This window comes from Haliaeetus leucocephalus, unplaced genomic scaffold (genome assembly GCF_000737465.1).
Source record: "Haliaeetus leucocephalus isolate CR32 unplaced genomic scaffold, Haliaeetus_leucocephalus-4.0 Scaffold477, whole genome shotgun sequence".
Classification (NCBI taxonomy): domain Eukaryota; kingdom Metazoa; phylum Chordata; class Aves; order Accipitriformes; family Accipitridae; genus Haliaeetus; species Haliaeetus leucocephalus.
In genome coordinates this window covers 314-22,972 of record NW_010972913.1, presented here as the reverse complement: position 1 = coordinate 22,972, position 22,659 = coordinate 314, and the positions used below count along the sequence as shown (strand labels likewise).

General features: G+C 38.5%; 1 protein-coding gene across 1 annotated transcript; it reads right to left on the bottom strand.

The window, feature by feature from the left end:
• Positions 1-123: 123 nt before the first annotated feature.
• On the bottom strand, positions 124-21,990 carry LOC104836744 (the record flags this gene model as incomplete). Its single annotated transcript, XM_010575466.1, has 4 exons — positions 21,747-21,990; positions 5,488-5,699; positions 5,320-5,423; positions 124-358 (listed from the first exon to the last, which is right to left on the bottom strand). Coding segments are annotated over exons 1-4 (786 nt in total), but the record flags the coding sequence as incomplete, so codon positions are not given.
• Positions 21,991-22,659: the final 669 nt, after the last annotated feature.

The window sequence follows — 22,659 nt, the reverse complement described above, 5'->3', positions numbered from 1 at the left end:
AACATAGCACTGTACCAGCTACTAGGAAAACAATTAACTCTATCCCAGCTGAAACCAGGACACCTGTCACACAGATGCACAATCAAAATGGTCCATTCCCAAGCTCAACAAAATCTTTAGTACCTCCAAACGAGGTACACACACATGCAAATCAGACAGCAGTAGCTGAGGAAGAGCATGTACCAGAGTAGTTACAAGAAGATGCATTATGGATCTTGCTGCATTAGCTTTCTGTTTTGTTCTTGATGGAGACATTCCAAAACCAGCTCCTTGTAAGATGAGAAGTGCAGATTTGGCAGGTGGAGCAATCTGTGCCAATGCCCTCCTACCTAGACACATGCATCTTGCATTGATAGCCCTGAACAAGATAAAGCAGGATTATGCCTGCTTAGTTATTGGCCAGAACAACAAGATGCTGCAGGAAGCGATGCTGGCAACTCTGTAAATATGCCCTTCTCTCTGAGTTAGTAAGAAAAACCACATCGGTGGTACTTGCATGATTTCTTTGAGGAGGAAAGAGCTACACAGGCTTCTGAAAGCAAGTGGTTATGAAGAAATTGTACCACACTATTCTCAAAAATACAGCTGTACTCTTCCCCTCTGCAAGTCAACCATACCCTCATCAAATCTTTCTAAATGTTTTCAACCAAAAGGGGTCTGACAAGGAAGCTGTGGTCAAACAGCTTCCAATAGAGCTGGAACATCTTTGGAAGGAAAAATCAAAGATTAAAGGATCCTGGTCCATACCAGTCCAGGGACTCGATAGTTAAAAACCCCCATATATCAGCATGCTTGGGGTCACATTTTAAAAATGTAAGATTTTTGTGCAGAGACTTTCTCAGCAAACCAGAGTTATTTAGAGCTAAAAGAACAGAGGTATGACATGTTATCATGATGGCAAAAGAAACAATCCCAATCGGGTTTACTTATGTAAATGTAGCTACTTGTCACAACAAATACATTAATCTTAAACTAACACTAAATTAAGGCATCAGAAACTAATAGCAAGCACACAGACACGTATTAGCATTTATATGCACAATTCTACTAAAAAAAATAATAATCTAGTCTATTTTAATCACATGCAAGGAGAATATGAAAAGGGAATTAAACATATCCAAATCTCATTGCTTCAGCTTATTAAACTTCACTGGCATTCTAATGTGAAATATGCCTATCATATTGAGATGCTGTCCCGTGCGATGTTTTCAGAGAACAGCAATACTTCAGCTCCTACAACAGAGTGCTATCCCTCCTGATAGCACTGCAGGGAACACATCAAGATCGCATGGCCGCCTGGGAAGTGAACAGATATGACACTACACGAATCAGCTATTTCACTACAGTTATATGACTATCCACATTAGTGATCCTTGTCCAACTTTGAAGATTAAAGTACAAATAAAAAACCACTCCCAAACATGCACACACACAAAGAAATCCTTTGAAATGCTTGAATTCTTTTCTATCCACGAAGAATATCTGAATTATTTACATCCCAATGCAATACAAACCAAGCTCATAAATGATTACATTTGGAACACATACAAGGGTTCCCATCAGAGATATTTGCTAGTAGTATTTAACCTACTGGCACGAACAGGTAAATACATCATCAGTAAGTGGTGACAGGTCACGAGGGTTAATATGTTAGTCATAAATATTGGTACCAAGGTGAAGAGCTATAAAGAGAAATGTGTTCTTAATACTTAGGTGTAAAAATCTGAATCTGAAAAACACTGAAAGCGTTACACACCCTATAAAGACTACAGAATAAATTATTCAGGTGAAATAAAAGCTGAATCTGAACATGTGTTAATAAACCAAAACACAGCAGAAAGATGTGAAATGCGTAGATAAAAACATATGCAGTGAGTATGAATGGTTAAATTTCAAACAGCACTTTTTAAAAAGAAGCATTGCTCCTGTGAAGGAATAGGAATAATGCTTCAGAGCAGGTATTATGTTTTTATAAAGCTCTGTAGAGCTGTACATTCACAGGATTTCAAAAAATGCATTTATAAAATTACTGTATAAAAACTAAGCAAAGTGATAGCGGACTAATGTTCATTTCACTTTTGCAAATGCAAAACTTAAATGTTAAGGGCAGTATGGAGACCATCTGTATTGACTGAGGAGTATAATCTATGCTGTAGTAGTACATAATCACCACAGGCATGTCTTTAGCCTGACTGCACAGTTTAAAATCAAAAGGAGTCTGTCTTCTTTTGAAAGAAGACAGAAAAGAAGAAAGCAAAACAGGAAATCAAGTAACAAGAATTGACACTCCAATAGGGAAAAGCACTTCAAGGTGCTGAGACAAAAACAATCATATGACTTTAACCAGAAAGCACCTAACTGATTTATATTCACCCATACAATAGTTACTTTGTTAGACCTCTGAGTCTAAAGTCCAAACATCTAGAAAGAAATGTAAAAACCATTGCTTTCAAGAGTGTATCCATATGGCCTGTATAGATGCATTTGGGAGAAGCTGCCAGGAACAGCTCATCTGGGAGCAGGATGACACAGAAAGGCTCTGCTCTGCTTTTTCTTAAGCACTCTGAAGAAGATAAACCTCTTTGGTTAACTTTAGGAGCATTTAGAGTTCCAAAGAGAAATGTCCACAGAGTCTGTTTTTAAATCTTTCTCCTTCTACTACACAGCTTTACAAAAAGAAATACAATCAACTCCCGAAAGGAAGAAACGCAGTTATTAAACATCCATCAGGTTTTTTGAAGTAATCCTACTTACAGTACAAAGGAGTCTGCCCAACTCCTTGTGTACAACTGGAAAAGTTTGCTGGATTCAACCCATAAAAATGTGAAAGCTGAGATCTGTCATTTCTGAGAATGAATGCAAGGCAGCAGCTTGGCTTGTCATTGTAGCAAATGCAGTTAGGTAAAACAATCTGAGAAAGAGACAGAGAAGGAAGTACCCATATTAAATCACAGCTCTAAGAAGGCTGTGTTTATGTCTTTAGAGAGTCTAAATTTAGACTGCAGTGAGCATGCCCCTCAGCATTAAGAACTGTGTAAAGGGAATAAATGTAAATAGTGAAAAACAAAGTAAACCATTCTCTCAATTTTCTCCCATTCCTTTCTCGCTCCATTTTAATAAAGGCAAAGCAAAAATTTACATATGACCCAGGACACCAATGCTCAGCAGGAGTCAAATGGAGATCTTATTGTATTCATCTACATATAAATGAGAGACTGCTGATTCTACTATGGCTTGAAAGAACAGAATATTTGCAAGCAGAAGTATAACAGATGCTTGTTAAAACAAAGATTGGGCATCTTTCATGACAGTAAGCATAGAAGGAATTTAGAGATGGGAATGAAAAGAAAGTCATAATACCGAGGGATCTTTCTTCCTTAGGAGCCTTCAGCATTTTTATTTTTAAGATTTTTACATGTCATAGCAATGCAGTAGCTTTCACACTGTGCATTCTTGAATAACACTGTACACCTGTCTTCGTATTTGCAAATGTACAACAGGTTACCAAAGCCCATCAATTCTGAACCACCGTCAGCCAGGAACATAGACAGAGGACATATTAGTACCCACCCACCTTGAAACCTGAATGAACTCCAGATCCAAAAAGGACACAGCAACTCACAGTTCCTAATCCAGAAACAAAAGTATGCAAGCCACTCTTTTTGCTCAGCTATATTGGTCTTAAGCAGCTGTACTTAAACTTCTTTTGAAGTGCATTCTGCATCCTTTAAAATAATCAAATGTGAAACAGCTCATGTCTTTCCAAAATCATAATTTTTAAGCAAGTCAGTCAAGGCTATGAAACATGTATAACTGAACAGGAAAATCTATGTTGATTCACTCACTATCTTCCTTAGACCTACACTTGCACCTTTTTAATGAATTATTGTGAGATCAGTTTTCCATGTGGGGAAGTACTTGTTTCATTTGAGTTTGGCAGTGTTTTCATACAAATCAGAGAACACACGACAGAAGAGAACTCAAGAAACATTCAAAAAACCAATGCCTCACTATTTTCAAATCAGTTCAATATCCAACTATTAGTAGTTACATTTAAATGATGTTTCTTGCCTTGATGATGACATTACTCAAGGCAGGGTCAGATGTCTTACTGGAGAAACACAACATCTACTGCTTCTCTTCTATCTCTGAAGTCCACCATTCTGTTAAAGGAGATACTAGATTGGATGGATGTGATTGTTATTTTACAAATCTACATGTTCTCTCTTATTTAAAATTGCCCACATTTCCAGGAAACTACTGGAACGTATAAATAAGCTGCTAACTGGCCTATAATTTCCCAGGTCCTCCATCTTACCCTCTTCATAATACATGTGTGCCTGCTTGTTTTCTGCTATTTCCAGCTTTGAAGATCAAAGAGTTTATGATTTATCACAGCTGATCCTTTACTATCCTTCCTAGGGAAAACGAGGACACAATTCCTTTAAGGAGCTGTCAACTTCCTTGAACTCTTTTCTCCCTTATATAAGTTTTAATATCTACATATTTTTACTCTGCATATGGGAACTTTAGGTCCTGTATCAGCTCATGTTCAGGAACTTAAAAAAAAAACATAGAAGGCTTTTGAAAACACTTTCAGAATATTTTTCATAATTTTCTTTTCAAATAATGCAGCTTAAATAAGTTGATTTTCCTGTTGCCAGTAATCACTTCCATTAGATATTATGCCTTGACGAGCATGTTGGACTAGATGACCTCCTGAGGTTCCCTTACAGCTTGAATTATCCTATGGTACTGTGAACTAGGAATCTATTTCAGCAAAGTCAAGCATGCCAATAAACAGTCATTTTAAAAATGAGAAACTTTTCACTTTCATTTTAGCATCTTTTACTTCTCCACTTAAATTCCTGTGCAACACAAATCAGAAACTTGCTACAAAATGAGTGGTCTTTTATAACATGTCTGGCTTAAAATTAAAACACAAACTTGATCCCAATACACTTTTGGGGAAGCAAAAAATAATGCCCTACTCCTTCAATAGTTACGTGGGTTTTTTTACAACAGAGAATAGATCTTGCCTGTAGAAATAAAAAAATCACAGTGCTAGCACACCAAGGCTTTAAAACAATTGTCAAACAATTTAGTAGGCAATAATGAAGTAACAGGGGAAGACTTTTTCTGCACAACACTTCTGAACAACCTGACACCATACTTGAAAAAATTAATTGATAGGAAGTTTTCAGACACAACTTTTCCGTTAAATTGTACAAATTAAGAACTTCAGTTTGGCTCTTCAGAGACTCCTACTCTTTTTGATGAAACTTTGTTACACAACCTTTGGAAATCCTATACACCTACCAGCTGCTAAAATCACATCGTTTTTCTGGTAAATGAAAGGCAACAGCAGCGTGGCATTGTTTCCATGAAGGCTCAAAGGCTCTAAGGCTGGAATTAATATGGTTCTTTGGAAAAACAGAAAAGAAAAAAATTTTACAAAACTTAAAAAAAGAGGCAAAATGAACTTACAGTGTTGGCAAGTTCTAAGTAGCTTCCTCCAACAGAGCTGCTAAAATTTGAGGCCTGAACTAGAAGTCTTTGCAGAGCAGCCTGTTGAGTCACATTGCTTCCACCATACTCCATCACCTTTTGTAGCGTAAAATGACTCTGAAGGTCTGGACTCTGAAGGTCTCTTGCTCCTGAATCATACTCCCAGCTTTCTCTGGCTCCTGATAAGGCACCTAAAATGCAGAAATAGAAAAATATTCTAGTATGGACTGTGTGTAAAGAACACATAGAATCACAGAATATCTCAAGTTGGAAGAGACCCATAAGGATCATCGAGTCCAACTCCCTGCTCCCTGCAGGACTACCTAAAACTAAACCATATGACTAAGAGCATCATCCAGACGCTCCTTGCACTCGGACAGGCTCAGTACAGTGACCACCTCCCTGGGGAGCCTGTTCCAGTGACAGACCACCCTCTCAGTGAAGAACCTTTTCCTAATGACCAATCTGAATTCCCCTGATGCAGCTTCATTCCATCTCCTCGTGTCCTATCGCTGGTCACCAGAGAGGGGAGATCAGCATCTCCCCCTCCGCTGCCCCCGTTGAGGACGTTGTAGACTGCGAGGAGGTCACCCCTCAGGCTTCTCTTCTGCAGGCTGAACAAGCCAGATGCCCTCAGCCGCTCCTCCTGTCTTGCCCTCGAGGCCTTTCTCCATCTTGGTCGCCCTCCTCTGGACACTGATATCTTAATGTCCTTCTGATATTGCGGTGCCCCAAACTGCACATGGGACTCGAGGTGGGGCCGCCCCAGTGCAGCGTAGAGTGGGACAATCACCCCCCTCGACCAGCTGGCTGGGCTGTGCTTGATGCACCCCAGGACAGGGTTGGCCCTTTTGCCTGCCAGGGCGCACTGTTGACACATGAATAAGCTTGCTTGTCTTTCCAGAAAGAAAAAAAGCAAACAGGTCCACCACCATTACTCCTCATCTTGCACATGCTGACAATGCCAGAAAAAAAAAGTAGTAACATTTTCAATGCACAGATGATTTACTAAATTACAAGATCCAGAAGGAAAAATAAAAGCATTTGCATGCATTATTCGGTATAGAGTAAAACCAGCATAATTTACAATAGCTAAGGACCACTGAATAAGCGTCATTTATTGTGTTCAGATTGAAAAGCAGCACTGATCAGAGAACAAAAGAGGAAAACCATAATTCAACTCTTTTTATTTATTGAATACCAACACAATAAGTGAATCTTTTAGCAGTATAGTTCATCACTTTTTATGTCAGCACTGCCTTTCTTATTTTCTCAGGATTGCTTGTTTCAGTTCAAGTTTTAGAGACACATCAATCACAAGGTGTCTCATTACAAATCAGTGCAAGAATATGATCATGTAGCTAGTGGCAAACAATGAACACTTCAGAGAAAATTTCTGTATTGTGAAGCTGTAGGGTTGCTGTTTCTCCATATACAACCCTTCCAATTCTCTACAGCCAGGGACAGGCTTAAACCCTAAAACAAATTTAACAAAATGTTCTTATTTTATCAGTAACTACTTCATCCCTGGGCACTTCTGCTTCCCATACAACTGTCCCACTCCTTTTAAAATATTGTTATGTTTTAGGCTCAACAATTTCCTATGGCAAAACATTCCACGGTAGACATTAGATTATTTAATAACCCTGGGCAGCACTGTAAAATTTCATATGTAGCATAATGAAGATTAAAAACAATTAAGTGACTTGTCCAAGCACACATTCTAAGTTAATAGAAAAGTCAGAACAGAATCCAGAGCTACAGACCAGAGCAAAACTCTAAATCCACCATGCAATCATCAAACTGTAAGTAATTGTCTGTAATGCCGTCGTATTAGTATTTTCCTTTTTATGAACTAGTTCTCTCTCTCAAATATTCATTACCATTCTAAGTGGGCATTTACTAATCAGTGGTTATTACTTATTCAGTACAATGCCAGGGAGAAACAATAAACTATGTAATGAACTATTAGGAGAATGCCTCCCCCTTGCCAAGAAAGTTGAAGCTGCAAAAGTGAAAATAGAAAACCAGCCAGAAGGGAAGCAAGACAGCAACTAAACTGTAGGTTTAGGTCAACACCTTAACACCCTGTAAAGCAGTTATGCATGATAAACCAACTTAGGAAACTCAGAGATAGTTTCCCTGTCTTACCGTAATGACAATATGCCAGTCTTTAAACATGTAAGTAGAAAATAACACAAGACAAAAAAAGAATTACATTTTATACTAATATAATTAACATGATTCATTACCACAGGTAATGATTAAAGATTAATTCAATTACTTTTACACCAAGAGCATGCACCACCATACTTAATCTAGCTACATGCTACAAGCTCTCCAACAGAGCTGAACTAGGACACTGCTAGCAGCAGTATTTTACATTGTGCGCAGTGTACTGCGATGACTGACTATGCACAGTGTTAGGTATCTCTGCCCTTTTGTGGCTACAGTACACCGTACAGCAAAAAAAAAAAAAAAAAAAAAGGCAGCAGCCCACAGAGCTGAGCAGCAGAAATGTCTCAGGAGCCTGAGGGAGACAGGGGATCAGTTCTGCTATCTCCTGGGCTTGAAAAGAGTGTGGGGAACAACTCTATCAGCACAAGCACAGCCACAGAATTAGGAGAGCTGGTTATGTCAGATTGATACTCCTCCTCTGTAAAACAGAGCTAAATGTAGCACATATTTCAACAGAGCACGTGCACTAGATTTCTACTACTCGAACGACATTGTTCTGCAGAAGAGCTTTCACATTCATTCAATTAACAGTAGCTTTGCTGAAGACCCAAGTGGCCTTCATAGATTGCACCATCTGCTATCAGATTGGAAGCACTTGGAACATTCAGCTGGCTCAGAAGTCACCTGTCAGTTACAGATGGATCCAAGAGAGATTGATTTTTTATGACTGTGTTGTGACTGTATTTTTAACCCAAGTTTTCTTAAAAGTTCAACTCTGTACTCCTAATTTAAAACATACTAAAAATGCAAGGAGAGATGACTGTTACAAAGGAAGGCATTTCCAGTATTTTACTTTGGGCTTAACCCCAATCTCTAAATTTGCCCACTATTTTCCCAACAGATTCAAAAACTCTGGCTGTTAAGATGCTGTCCTCGTGGGTCATGCACCTTTCAAGTCTCACCTCTGCAGGGAAACTGTGGAGGTGTCAAAACTGAGATTTCAGTTGTAACTGAAAATTCAGTCAGGAATTGACATACAACTCTTCTATGTTGCTGTAATTAACACACAACTCTTGCCCTTACAGCAGTAATCAGAAAGAAGGAATCATTAGGTATGATGGCACACCAAAAGCTCATAGCTGACCTGGTAACTAGGAATCTGTAGTTCCCAAATCTGTGTTTAAGAATTAGTCTTTACAGAACCACACACATCCCATAGTAGTTTTCCCTGTTGCTCTACACCTCCTTACAATCATACGAAACATGAAATTTCTGTATTAAATGAAAGAAAATTATTATCATGAAAATTCCCAGGTAAAAAGCATGCTGGAAAATTGATGACTAAGCAGAAGAAAAAAAATTAGTTACACAATATTTATATCAGCCAAGTACTATTAAAGCATGTAATTGTTTCCAAATTATATAAGTAACATTCCAATTCCAGAGTAAGACAAATGAACCAATCCTTTTTGGAATTAATAGATACATGAGACTTCTCTAAAAGTATAAAAGCTTCTGATTCTAGACATGCTTCTACACAAGTATTCCTTTAATTGCCTTCCTAGCACTACTACCACTTGCCTGTCTTAACCTGTAATTAATTTTGGGTGAAACTCATGTTATAGCAAACATTCAGTACCTTTTTGTTTCTAGCCTTTTGCAGAGTAGAGGAGTGGAGCATCTGAGTGTACGTGGATCCATTAGTACTAGTCAGGTCAATAACAGCAGGGCAACCTAGATCTTGTCTGAAACATTTATTTGAAGATTTTGTCTTCTGCAGGTTTTCCTGTTCATTTAGTTAGCCCCAGCTCTTACTTATTTCCTTACAATTTACAATTATTTAACCTTTGACATATGATGTCACATTTAAGAAAAACAAAGGACAGATTAATTTGATGACACATACACATACAAGGTTCCATAATCACAGATAAAATTTCAGTTGGTGAATTGTACCAAAGCTGTTTAAAGGAACTTTATAATCAATTCCCTTGACAAATATCGTTATGATAGGACACCTTGCCCATCTGCATTGAGACTTCTTGATAGCTTAATCTTCCTTTATCACCTGCAAAGCTCTCAGTAACAGCACAGAGGTCTGTGTTCTGGTACTGGTGTCACCCTACCATGCTGACCTGAAAGAAAATAGCATTTCACCTTCTCTACTAGCAGTTAATCTTCTGCCTAGAAGGCTTGTATTCTGCAACAGAGAAGCAGGTGCCTACCATAACTGCAATTCTACCCATACAGCCAGGCTTTTTGGTTTGGTAAAGGTTAACTTTACCAGGCTATGCTGATGGACCAAGCATTATGTGTTTTCATCTTTGCTCATAGAGTAGGAAAGATAACCCATCAAGATGGCAGGGTACTGAAGATGTATTAGTTGCTGAAAGGATCTAGGATATCAGGAAAAGTGAGGTACTGTAAGATTAGCCCTGCATCAGCTTCTCAAATGAGTCCGGCTTAAGAATGGCAGACATGAAGACAGCTGACAATGTAATACACTATCAGCACAACCAGCCTCTAGGTCACATAGCTACACCTCACACAATGAGGAGAGTCTTAACAGCAGAGACCTGAAGTCTGATCACTGTTTTCCATAAGGCAACAGTGACATTTAGCTACTTAAACTTATTTGAGGAAATCCCGATGTTTAACACAGAATATGATTTATATGTGCACTGGGCACAGCTCACAGCTTCTGGGAGAAATTTTGTTCTAGAATAGGGTGATTTTACTGCTGAGTGGGCAGTGTCAAGTCCTCTCAGTTCAGTGTTAGCCTCTGGTCTCAAAACCTGTTTCAATCAGCCATGATTTTGTAATCAGAAGTTGCATAACTACTTTAAAACATTTTCTTCATGCCTTACTACTTGTATACAACAATTCCTGCAGATACGGTCCACCTGATTCTACCATCTCATTTCACACACCAGACCACCCAATAGGCATAAACAGGTTATAGATTTAGGCAATCAGTGACTTTGCAGTTTCCTCAGGCGAGCCAGACAGTTCCTCTCTTTTCCACTTCCATTTTGTTCAACATTCAAAATTCAGATTGACTACCTGAAGACAATCCTTCTGTATTCCAAAAGCTTTATCTTACCAGAAGAATGGCTATTTTTCAGCTTTTTTTTTTTGCTAATCTTTCATTCAACAGTTAAAATGTGACAACCTATCAAAAACAGGGAATTTTGAACGCTTATTCTATTATTCAATGAAGGCAAGAGGGAGATTCGCAAAAAGCACTAGTCATTTCAAAGCTACCTACTAACTTCAGTAAAAATGGTTTTGGAGGTAACAGCACCATGGACTGAAGGAAAAAACATACAAAACTAACAAAGAATGGTCATTTTGCACTTAGTAGTCAGCTGAATAAGATGTCCAGGAGTGGGCCTAGCTATAATAAATGGGGGGTAGGGCAGGAAACCAAGAGGAATGGAGAATAAGTCTTCGGACATTCAGACATTCAGCTCCCATAAGCTGATGCAAAAATTACAAGGGCCAACTTTAAAGAAAATTTAGAAGTTGAAGAGAGCTCTGATTGCTCAAGAAACGTATGAAGTACAGTAAATCATAACAACTGAAAAGAAGCTATGCTCCAATGAAGGATCAACTTTATACTAAGCCAACCTGACTAGAGAAGTGAAAATTATAAAGTTATATTTAGAGCTTATCAAAACTATTTCCATTGTTTTCTACATAACATCACATGTCTCTGTAAAACCAATGTTCTCCATAACACATTAGAAAACAAGTGTTTTCTCTCACATCCTGCTGCCTGTGATACTTTTCCTGGAAGAGTTATAAGAAACTAATGAGGAAGCAGGGACAGCTTTTTTGTTCACAAAAACCTTCTGGTAGAACTGCTTATGTCTGGAATAGAACCTACTTAAAACCACAAGATAACCACAAGAGGCTCCATGCAAGGCATGGAACCACTGCCATACAGGAATCAAAGACCGAAGGCTCCAGCTTCACTGTCCATGGTTACCACCTGCTACATGCCTGAAGCCTGTCAGCTAGAGTAACTCTTTCCTATTGAAGAAAAAACACACTTTAAAACCTATTTATTATTTTGCATCAGATGACAAAACAGTATGAAAGACAGCATGGCAACAGAGTGATGATAATAACTGATCCTCACATACAAAGGTGGGTAAGAATGTTCATTTAAAAATACAGAAAGCTGTCTGTTAAACATCTATTACAAGTTCTGGGAGAATTCAGAATAAAAGAGGTTTGGGGGGGGGTGTAAAAAAAAAGTGTGCAGAGGCATAATTTTTAAATGCATTCTCAACTCAGCATTCAGTCCTGGAGAAGGTTCTCATCAGAACCTTTTGGAACTCTTCTCCAGTGACCTAGAAGGAAGTAATTTGCTATGGGAGAAGCAGTTATGCGAAATGGTGAATCTCCAAGACAAGGGTCTGTGGGATCACTATCTAGGTTTTGTTCCTCCCACCATACCCTTATCCAGTCTGATGAACACTGCATAGAAGATACTGTGTTGGTCTATGTTATTTCAGCCCTTTCCTCACTAGGACTGGAAGTGAGGATAACAAGCTCTAAAGGAAGGAAGCTACAGCTACACCCCTGACTAACTAAGGCAACTTACTCCATGGGAGAAATTTGTTTCATGAAATTAGATCTAAGAGGAAAATTGAACCAAATCAATCATTTTTGCTCTAAAGAAGAAAAGCCTCGGACTTCTTACAAAAATGCATCTTTGATAATTTTTGTTTAGATTTAGTGTTTTCTAAACCCCCCAAAGAACAAAAAGCTTCAGAACACTTCAATATTATGCCAAGACAAGAAAGTATACTTTGAAAGAATATGAGCAGCATTCTATATGCCTTTACTAGTACTAGGAACATACAATACAATGCACATGCTTGATAGCATTACAGAGATCACAGAAATACTCCTCAGTATCAAGCAAATGACCTAACAGAGCGTAATGTTTTTGGCATGAAAATATGACAAAGAATAAACGGAAAGAGAAGTCAAGATTTGATTCAAAGAGTAAAATTCTTTGCCTTTGAGAACATATAAAACTAATACTCACAACAGACAAGAATTCTCTTGTAGACATAATTCTGTAAAATAAATCTTCACCAATTATGTTTCTCAGTGCCCACTGAAGGCTCATGCACAGTTTTAGGTGTGTATCATAAGTGTAGTATGTACACCAAGTGCAGTCAGCTCACGCTTCATCTCCCCTGTGTCCCTGAACTACAGTTATAACATTTTCATTTTCTACTGGTATGTTTCTTAAAATCATCACAAAACCTGAACCATATTTCAGGTTCACTGAAGTATGCTCAATATTGGTACATTCACAATTCAGGAATTGTGGCATTTTGTGCTGCCAGACTCACTATAGGTATACCTATAGAGTAAAACTGGGAAATACTTAAATGCAACTTTAAAGAAATTAGAACAGTTTACAACTTAACCAGCACTCTCACTTGCTAAACATTGTGGTTTAACCCCAGCCAGCAACTAAGCCCCACACAGCTGCTCGCTCACTCCCCCCATGGCAGGATGGGGGAGAGAATCAGAAGAGTAAAAGTGAGACAACTCGTGGGTTGAGATAAAGACGCTTTAATAGGTAAAGCAAAAGCCACGCACACAAGCAAGGCAAACCAAGGAATTCACTCAGCACTTCCCACCGGCAGGCCGGTGTTCAGCCATCTCCGGGAAAGACTTGGGAAGACAAACGCCATCAGTCTGAATGTCCCCCTCCTTCTTCCCTCAGCTCTATTTGCTGAGCATGACGCCATATGGTGTGGAATATCCCTGTGGTCAGTTGGGGTCAGCTGTCCCGGCCGTGTCCCCTCCCAACTTCTTGTGCACCCCCAGCCTGCTCGCTGGTGGGGTGGGCTGAGAAGCAGAAAAGGCCTGGACTCTGTGTGAGCACTGCTCAGCAGTAACGACAACAGCCCTGGGTTATCAACACTGTTCTCGGCACAAACCCAAAACGTAGCCCCATACCAGCTACTAAGAAGAAAAGTAACTATCCCAGCTGAAACCAGGACACTAAAGCAATGCTAACATCTCTTTTTTTAGGCTTTTGTGTTTTGATTTTTTACATTCCATGATGTATTTTTCTAAGCAGATTTTTACCAGGTACAAAAACTACTTAAAATCTTAAGAAAAATAAACTGAATGCCTACGCAAAAATTGGACAGATAAAAGAATGAGCTTGCCGAGAACAAAATCATAAAGTAGACAATCAAGGTTTGTATCAGGTAACTCATTCCTTATAAAGTCTTGAGAAAGTGAAGCATTTAGTGAAGTGTCTAGTGAAAGAAAAAGTTCTTCTCATTACAATTTCCCAGTCATGAAACACAGCTTTGTGGATGAAGAAGCTGGGCTTCTTAAACCAGTAGCCTAAGCCATGCATATTAACAAATGCTTGTGGAATTTCCGTCAAATGCCCTTCCTCAAATTTATTTCAATTACTGTAGAAATGCATGTGTGTAAACTATTGTGGTTTCAGTATTTGCCAGCTGACTGGCATTGGCCATAAAGGAAATGATGAAACAGAAAACAAAAAGCAGCACGCTATCCATGACACCTTCATACACCTGTCCTTGAATCTGAAATTATTTAAGATTATCATTGAGACACAACAACCATTTCCTCTATTCAGACACAAGAAATTGAAGATGAGAATGACTTATCAACAGTCTAGAAACCCAGGTCCCCTAGAGCCCAGTGTTGTTTAATTACCAAACTAAATTTTGGCAGAACACTGATGGCTAACAACTGCATTGTACTCAGGAACTCAATCTAATATTTCATTTGAAGTTTACAGTAAGGGAGACAATAATCCTTTTTTCCCTGGAAATTATTGATCTCTAGTCCAAAGGGGTATATAAGGAAAGGAGGAAAAAATAAGGAAAAAGGGCACATAAAACCGGAAATGATACAGAGGCTAGGTGAAGTTCCAACATACCTTCCAAGTACAGTATTTGTACTGTATGCACTGTACTTTTTAAAAAAGTCATTTTCCCTCATATGGCAATTTTCTCTATATGTGAACAACCAGCTCCCCCTCCAGATTATCTTCCACTCAAGTCAATCTCAGTTTGGATCTGACTTCAATTTGTGTGTACCAAAACAAAAAAACAAAACATCCTGAGTTTGTTGTCTGTCATTGTCATTTTGTTGCTTGCTGTTTTATGAACCATAGTACATCAGACCTACACTGGTGGTATTACGAGTGGGCAGGTGAAGAGCATGTCACCACGTAAGTCAGGAGAGGGTAAGGAGAAATGTGCTGAAAAGCAACTCTTGTTTTACAAAAAGTAGAGAGTGGGATGTATCACAGTGCTTATCCCTGAGCCAAATGAAGCACGGCCTCTATGAAAATCCCAGCTGCGCTCTTTTGGTTTCTCAAGCTTATCACAGTTTGTGTACATAGCATAAACTGGGACAAAAGTGATGCTGTAATCCAGTTCCACGCTCCATAGAGGAAGCCACAGCTCCATGTCTTGCCACCGGCGTTGACCAAGAAGCACGGACAGCTGTAACGTTCCACTGGAACAAGCCCGATCTGTGGTCCTCTGTAGAGCTGCATGGTGCTAAGAGGGCCAAGGACAAGGTGCCAACTCTAGCTACGTGCTTGTGTCTGGGCCAACCATTCTATTGACTCCTGGTAGCACAGCTATCAAGAAGGGCAGCTTCCTGTGTTCCCCCATAGGCATCTCTGCCCACCAGTCTGTCTGTCCTCCCCCTTCCCTCCAATTTTTTAAGTTATTTGGTAATATCAAAGACATTTGATAGTGGTGTCAAAGTCTCAAATATACTAAATTCCTGTAAATTCTATGGAAGGCAGGGAGATGACAGACTCTGTTAGTGCTCCTGCGGAGAAAAACAATGCGATGTGATGCAATGGTCAACCTTGAATAGACACTGGGGGGGGGGGCGGGGGGGCGGAACCCCCACACACACATATTGAAGGAGGGGGTCAGGAAATTGAAGCAAAGCAAAAAGAGTTTGTTCCTCGTACAACAAGAGGGTACGCTGTGCTACTCCAGGCTGCAGGACATGGCGAATGCTGAAGATCAGCATGGGTTCAGAGACTCAGTCCTGTAAGACAGTATTACAGAAGGAGGGAGGCAATGCATGTGTGAATAAGTGCAACTATCTCTAGTTCAAAGTCCCTGAACTGAAATTTAATAGGGAAGCATCGTTACGTGTTCACCCAGTTCCTATTATCTTCTCTAACCATTTGCTTTGCTAAGAGACAGGATACCATTTCAGAATAACCTCTGGTCTAATGCAGATTAGCTATTCTTACATTTTACAATTATTCAAACCATAAGAAAGCTTCTACCAAGTTTGTTGCCCTATTAGATACCAGAGAACCCATTCTGCAGGGATGACTCGCATGCTTCATAGATTTACTAGTGTTTAACATATACCATACATTGCAGTTCTAATAAGATTAGTCCACTGTCAATTACAAATCCCTTCGAAATCCAGGTTCATATATTCTGCGGCTCATAGAACTTAGCACTCTACATTTCTTAAAAAAAAAAAAAAAAATATTTACCTGTATTCTGTTGCTTTGCACAAAGATGGTGGTATCAAATGAACATTTAAAGGTAATAAACTGAATCACTTACAGTTAATGAAGTTTGCATGTAGTAAAAGTTGGCATAGCAGATATTCACAGCTTTTCCAGTCAAACAAATCTAAAGTGAAACTTTGCTTATAAATCTCAAGAAAATCTGCAGCACACCTTTGAGTCCATATGAGCTCTGTAGTTTTAAATTAAATATAGCATAAATAAACGTAATCACTGCATCAGTTTCTTGAAAGAAATTTATTTGCAGTTAAGATCAAATGTGGAATTAATGCAAAGCAAATGTAATGATTTTTCAGCCTCAACTGGCCTGCCTCTCAACTTTACCAATAAGTTTAATCTGAGGCTGAATTTCTGCTATTCCTTTGACTAATTCTCATGCTTGATCCACAAAGTAAATAAATTATCATATCAAATTTTCAAGGGACTTACTTTCAGTAAAGAGAACAGAGGAGTTGGCTATGAATTAACTACTAACTTACAGCCGAAGATTGCTTATGGACTCTGGTATTCATAACTATTTATCTAGAATATGAAAAGAGATCAGTAAGTACATGCAGCTTTCAGTGGGACAGGAAACCATTCACCTTTCTAAAGAAAGAATTATTAATAAAGAGTACAATTTCTTGTTCATCCTCAAAAACAATGGGTACTAGAAATAGACTTTTATCATGGGAAAAATGGCAATTTGCTAATTACCTGTAAAGAGCTAGACAAATCTATACAACATACAATATAAATAATTCTAATTCTAGTTTCTATATAAGACATATAAAACTATGTAACACTGACAAACCTGACAGAAGCCACAACTGTTCAGGCAACTTCCTGCCTTAAATCATGAGAGGTGTAGATCTGCTGTATTATAGGCTCTCATTCACCAAGCAATCCACTTCCATCACTCACTAGATGATTCACACAGATTTATTGTGCCTATCATGGCTTTTGGTCTCCATAACTGGAAATAGGACCCACAGATCTCATCAGTAACTGACATTCTTCCTGTATTTCCTACTGAAATGATATATTAAAGAGTCAGGTAGCATATGGTCACTGCAAGATTCCAGCAACACTTTCAAAAGTGATTTATTAATTTTTATTGTATTTTAAACAATGTCAGAAGAACATTAACAGAGTTCACATTCCATTTCACTTACAGAAAAATTACTGGTTATTACTTGCAAATTGTTGTTAAAGCTCCCATTGACAGTAACAGTGTAGGGTAAGAACTACAATACATTATAAAAGCTTTCAGTTGCTGATATCCAAGCAGCAAAAAGCATCACTCTAATAACTCGCAAAATGTCTTTATTCATGCAATTGAATAAAAGATTAAACTTTTAAATCTATACACTCATTTGATTGTCAAGATCATAGATAGGGATGGCAGGTTTGGCTTACTGAGCACAGGTATGACTGGGTATTAATAAACCTGAGTCTTGTACCTTGACTAAAATAGTCAGCTGGTTTCCTTACTTCTGCATCCCACCTGGAAACACAGGAGTGGAAACATTTGTTGGGCAAAACTATTAGAATAAAAAATGATGGGTGAGATGAAGTTCAATAGTCATTTAGATGTAATTTTTCTTCGGACCTTTTTCCCAGTTATTTTCTTTATAATGAAATGCAAAAATTATAGGTAGCAAATATAATCTTTTACTTATATATATGCATATGTTTTTGCATTCTTTGTTAAGAAATTATGAACAGCCACAAGAAAAGCCTGCACAAAATGCCGTCTGACTGCTAATCTCTGCACAATTACATATCATGACAGAGGTTGGATTCCTTTGCTCCAGATCAGAAGGACTCCCGCTACTCAGTGACAGTCTAATGAATTTTGAAATTTTTTAATTTATACACCCCACATGGATAGATGATAACAGCTTTCAAGGATTATCAGCAGCTGACACATTACGTAGAAATTAGCCTTGAAAAAGCCCTGTAAACTATCTTTGAAAATAATGTTTATTAAAAACACTGTTCTTTTTCTGGAAAAAAAAAAAAAAAATACACACAAAAAGAATATCCACCAAGTTTATATGTTTGATGATGTCTCCCATCTTAAACAATGTTTGGAAAGCAATAGCAAACAGTCAATACAAGACAGTCAACTCTTTGATCGCTAGTGAGTACATACGTGAGACCCCAAAGACAGGAAAGGCATGGAAGCAAATGCAGATTTTAATTCAAGCTTGACTGCAAGTATAATTCCTCAGCTCTCATTATGTCCATACTCTGTGCAGTGTTTATATCACAGAAATATATTACAGTGGTGTTTCCTTGACTCTTTAAAAAAAAAAAAAAAATCTGTAGAACATCTTGAACAGTGCTGCCACAATGGTTTTCTTTTACAACCAAATAAAAACCAGTTGCACTCTAAAGGCTCATTATTATTATTTCCTACCACCCTGTATTGTATTCACATGGGGAAGCATCTCCATATGTTCTCTAATTATTAAAAAGTCTTACAGAATCTGCAAGAGTCAAGGCAGGACAAGTACAAAAAACATTAATTCCCCATAGGTTTAAAAACACAGTACGGTAAAATAGTCAGGCTTCATCAGCACAGAGCAAAATATACCAAGGCAGGAAATTCAAAGGTCTTCTGGACTTAACTTTTGAAAAAAAAGTTATGAAAAGAAATATGAATTCACTCACCAACTTTAAAAATGCATTAAATTACTCTTGTACAACTAACAGGAACTGGAAAATAGAAGAAAACAGTAGGGATTGAATTGTATGCATTAAGAATTTTGAATGTTCATGTATGACTTTTTTGGCAGCAATTAATACGGATTTCTTTGTGGGATACATTTTGAGACTAGTGCAGACCTTTCTCTGGTAAAGCTTAAGACCCGTCTTTAGCCTTGATTATTACAAACCATAATTATTAGGCTGGTCTGTCTAAGAAAGAAGATTTTAAACCCCAAGTTGCTAGAAATCTGGTCAGCAAACAGGGAAACTTTGTACAGCAGTCTGAGGGCAGAAGAGTTTTCTGTTTTGCGGGAAAATACAACACTGGCAGCATTGAAAAAACAGGCAACAGAGGCAGAAGATAATTTTATGAGCTAGGGAACACACACCACCCTTAACCCAGTAAAAAAAGATACTAGGCATGATCTTGGTTCTTAACTGTTGTCTGATACAGCTCCTGAAAGAGATTCATGGGCTGGAAATACAATTGAGCCCAAGGATGATACAGTACAGACAGTGATGGAGAAATGGGCATAGAAACTACGGAGTTAATCGTCTTGCAATTCAAGAATATATATGAAAGAAGGATAAACAGAGGAAATGTTAACAACAAAATACCTCTATGACAAAATATGACTGAAGCAGTAAAAGAGATGAGATGGAGAATAAACAGAGCTATGAAACAGATTTGCTATGCCAAGCCAAAAGCCAATGAGCATGAGATGATGGGATGGTGAGGGAGCAGTGCAGTCAATCTAAAAAGCAAGAGGATAAGGAAATCACCAGGGTTACAAAGCAAACAAGGAAAATTTGAATGGCTGAGATGACCAGCCAAAAACACATGCAGAGTTACTAGGAGAGAGAATAACATGCTAAACCCACCCCCCAATAAATAAATAAATAAACAAACCCCAAACACAAAACCAAACCCCAAAACCAACACATGCCAAATTTTACATTCTAGGAGACTGACTACTGAAAAAATAAAGACAGGTGTGACTGACCAGTAAACCTGTACCATGGAAGAAGGCTCAGAGGAGATGGGCCAGGGTAACTTGCCAATGAAACTCAGGGAATAATGCAGGATTTTACTGATCACAGCTGTTTGCAAAGAAGCCAACTTGATCTCAACACCAAGCTGGCCCGAGGGTGGTCTTTGCTTTAGGTAAACAGCTATCAACAGCTGAGTCAATCAGTGGTGTGTTTCTCCCTGAGTTCATTAAAAGAGTGTGAATGTCTCCCTGAATTAGGCAGGCCAGCACGGGGGAGGTGTATACATGGCTCAGCCCAACATAAAGACTATAAAAACATGAACAACTAACAAAACAATTTCAAACAGAGCAATGGGCTTGAGCTACCTTCAACCCACATATGAGACTGGGGATGCTCTGTGTCATGATGGTGGGCATATTAGAGAGACACTGGGAATCACGTTGGTACTGTGATTGAACTGTCTATTGCAATTGCTATATTCTGCTATGTGTAACTTATATTTGTATTGTGTTTTCAGTGTGTTTTGTATCACTTCACTAAATCAGAAATACCGTGTAACAGCAACTATCTTCAGATAAGTAAATCTGATGTTGAACAGCACACCCTACACACTTGGAATATCTAAAAGAACCTGGTCAGAGAGAACTGGACTCTGACAACAGGTCAGTTCCATGAGGAGCCAGAATGTGGACAAGCAAGCTCTTGAGGAAGATGCATGAAGTATATTTGACTGTAAAAAAATATTCCTAACTTAATTTAGGACACATGCAAAGAAAGACTGTTGGGATCACTAATGAAGGATCTTTCATTAAAAAAGTATTTAAAAAAAAATCTAGGCTCATGTAGTCTAAATGAAAGGTTGAGGGGACACAGCTCTACATACAATCAGAGGCTGATGGCTGCCTTCTGAAGCATGGATGTAGGTCAATTCCAGATCATGGGCCAGCAGTCATGTTTAGCTAGTATGCAGCTGCTCTAGGGAGCTAGAGCATTGACAACATCCCCAGCTTTTTCCATAGTACCTTGCATTTTAGGAATTTTGACCACAGAAGTTGTATCCTCTGCTCTCTTGCATCTCCTACAGGGTGAAAGGAAGCATTTTGTAGGTGTTAACATTTCTGATCTAATGTCGACTGATCACAGTGCTATCAAGGACTGGACTCAATAACACAGACATTCCATCCCTACATCCCATGTTCCTGTAGATGGCATAGCAAGGTTGTCTGGGTTTGGGGTTTTTTTTTCTGGGTGGAGGGAGGGCAAAAGGAAAGGAGAATTTTTGTATTCTCTAAATCACAAGGCACTTCCAGCACTCAAGATCCTGAACTAAGTGGAATGATTTTTAAAGCATCCAAGAAACATCCATATTCCTACAGTGTATCACATCTGAAAGACAAGAGACTAAGGTTATCTCTCTCCTCATTTTTAGTATTTCTACCTACCTACCTGTCTGGGCTTTAGAGGCAACAAAGAGCTCACTGTATCTTCAGCCACCAGCTGAGCTCTGCAGATCTTGTCCTTTCAAGAAAAATAGTTGTCTTGTGCAACTTTTCGAAGAGGTTTTTCGAAGAGGATGTTCTGCACACATTCTAGTCTACATACCGATGACCAGACTGCATCAGTTACAACAGCACTCTAATATATGAAAAAATTATGCCACAGCATATTCACAAAGCCCTTTAGGGGAAATCCTGATGCCAGTAAAATTGGTAACAAAACCCCTGGAATTTATCCTTCGTTAAATTACACCAACAGGATATTTAAAAGTCATACCTACCTAAACTGTTATTGCTGCTAGTTGGCCAGGAAGCTATCCTATCCCTTAACTTTTTCTTTTTACAAGAGTCATCCGATTTCACAGAAAGCTCCACTTCCTCCTTCCTGATTTCTCGTACCAGTTCCATGCGGCACTGACTAAAATCCTGGAAGGAAATTTTTCCATTTTCATCTGCTCCCAGCTGGTGCATGATCTCTGCGACAGACTCCTCCATATTCAGCTGGCGGCACACCATCAGCAAGTCATTCCTAAGGATATTTTTAGAGGGAAAATGGGGGCAGGGAAAGGATGGAAGTGGAAGAAGGATTGGAGAATTGGGAACAGAAAAGAAAAAAACAACAATTTAGTTTAGAAGAAAAGGAATACTAGCTCTGTCTAATCTGGAAATGCATTAATGCACAGACATTTAAAACCAATAAGCCAACTATTGTTTTTGTTAATTCAACAAAGGAACTATGAGGTTGGCAAGAAATTACAACACAGAAAGACTATGGAAAAGAAGGGAACATTTTTCTTTAAGTGTTAACCTCTATTTTCATGCCATTATTAACACTTCTACTAGCAGAGATGGACACAAGGGAGAGCTGAATCCTGCTATTGATCTTCACAGTATCGTCTAAAAAGCTGACATAGTAATAATTCAAATAATTCTCTTCTGACTAGATCAATGGCTGCTTAAATTTTCCATTTTACTCAGGACAGGACAAGGAAATTTCTTTTGCCACTGAACAGCAGTAAGCTAAAGAGGAAAAACATATAAAAGACAAAACAACAGAAAAGTGAAATAGTATTTTGATTGACTGGCTTCAAGCCTATCTCCAAACATTCTGACTACAAAACTCTCTTAAGAAGCTTGCTTGGTCCAATTGTTTAATGAAACTCACAAAAGGGGGAGGAGGGCAGTACTATCAAA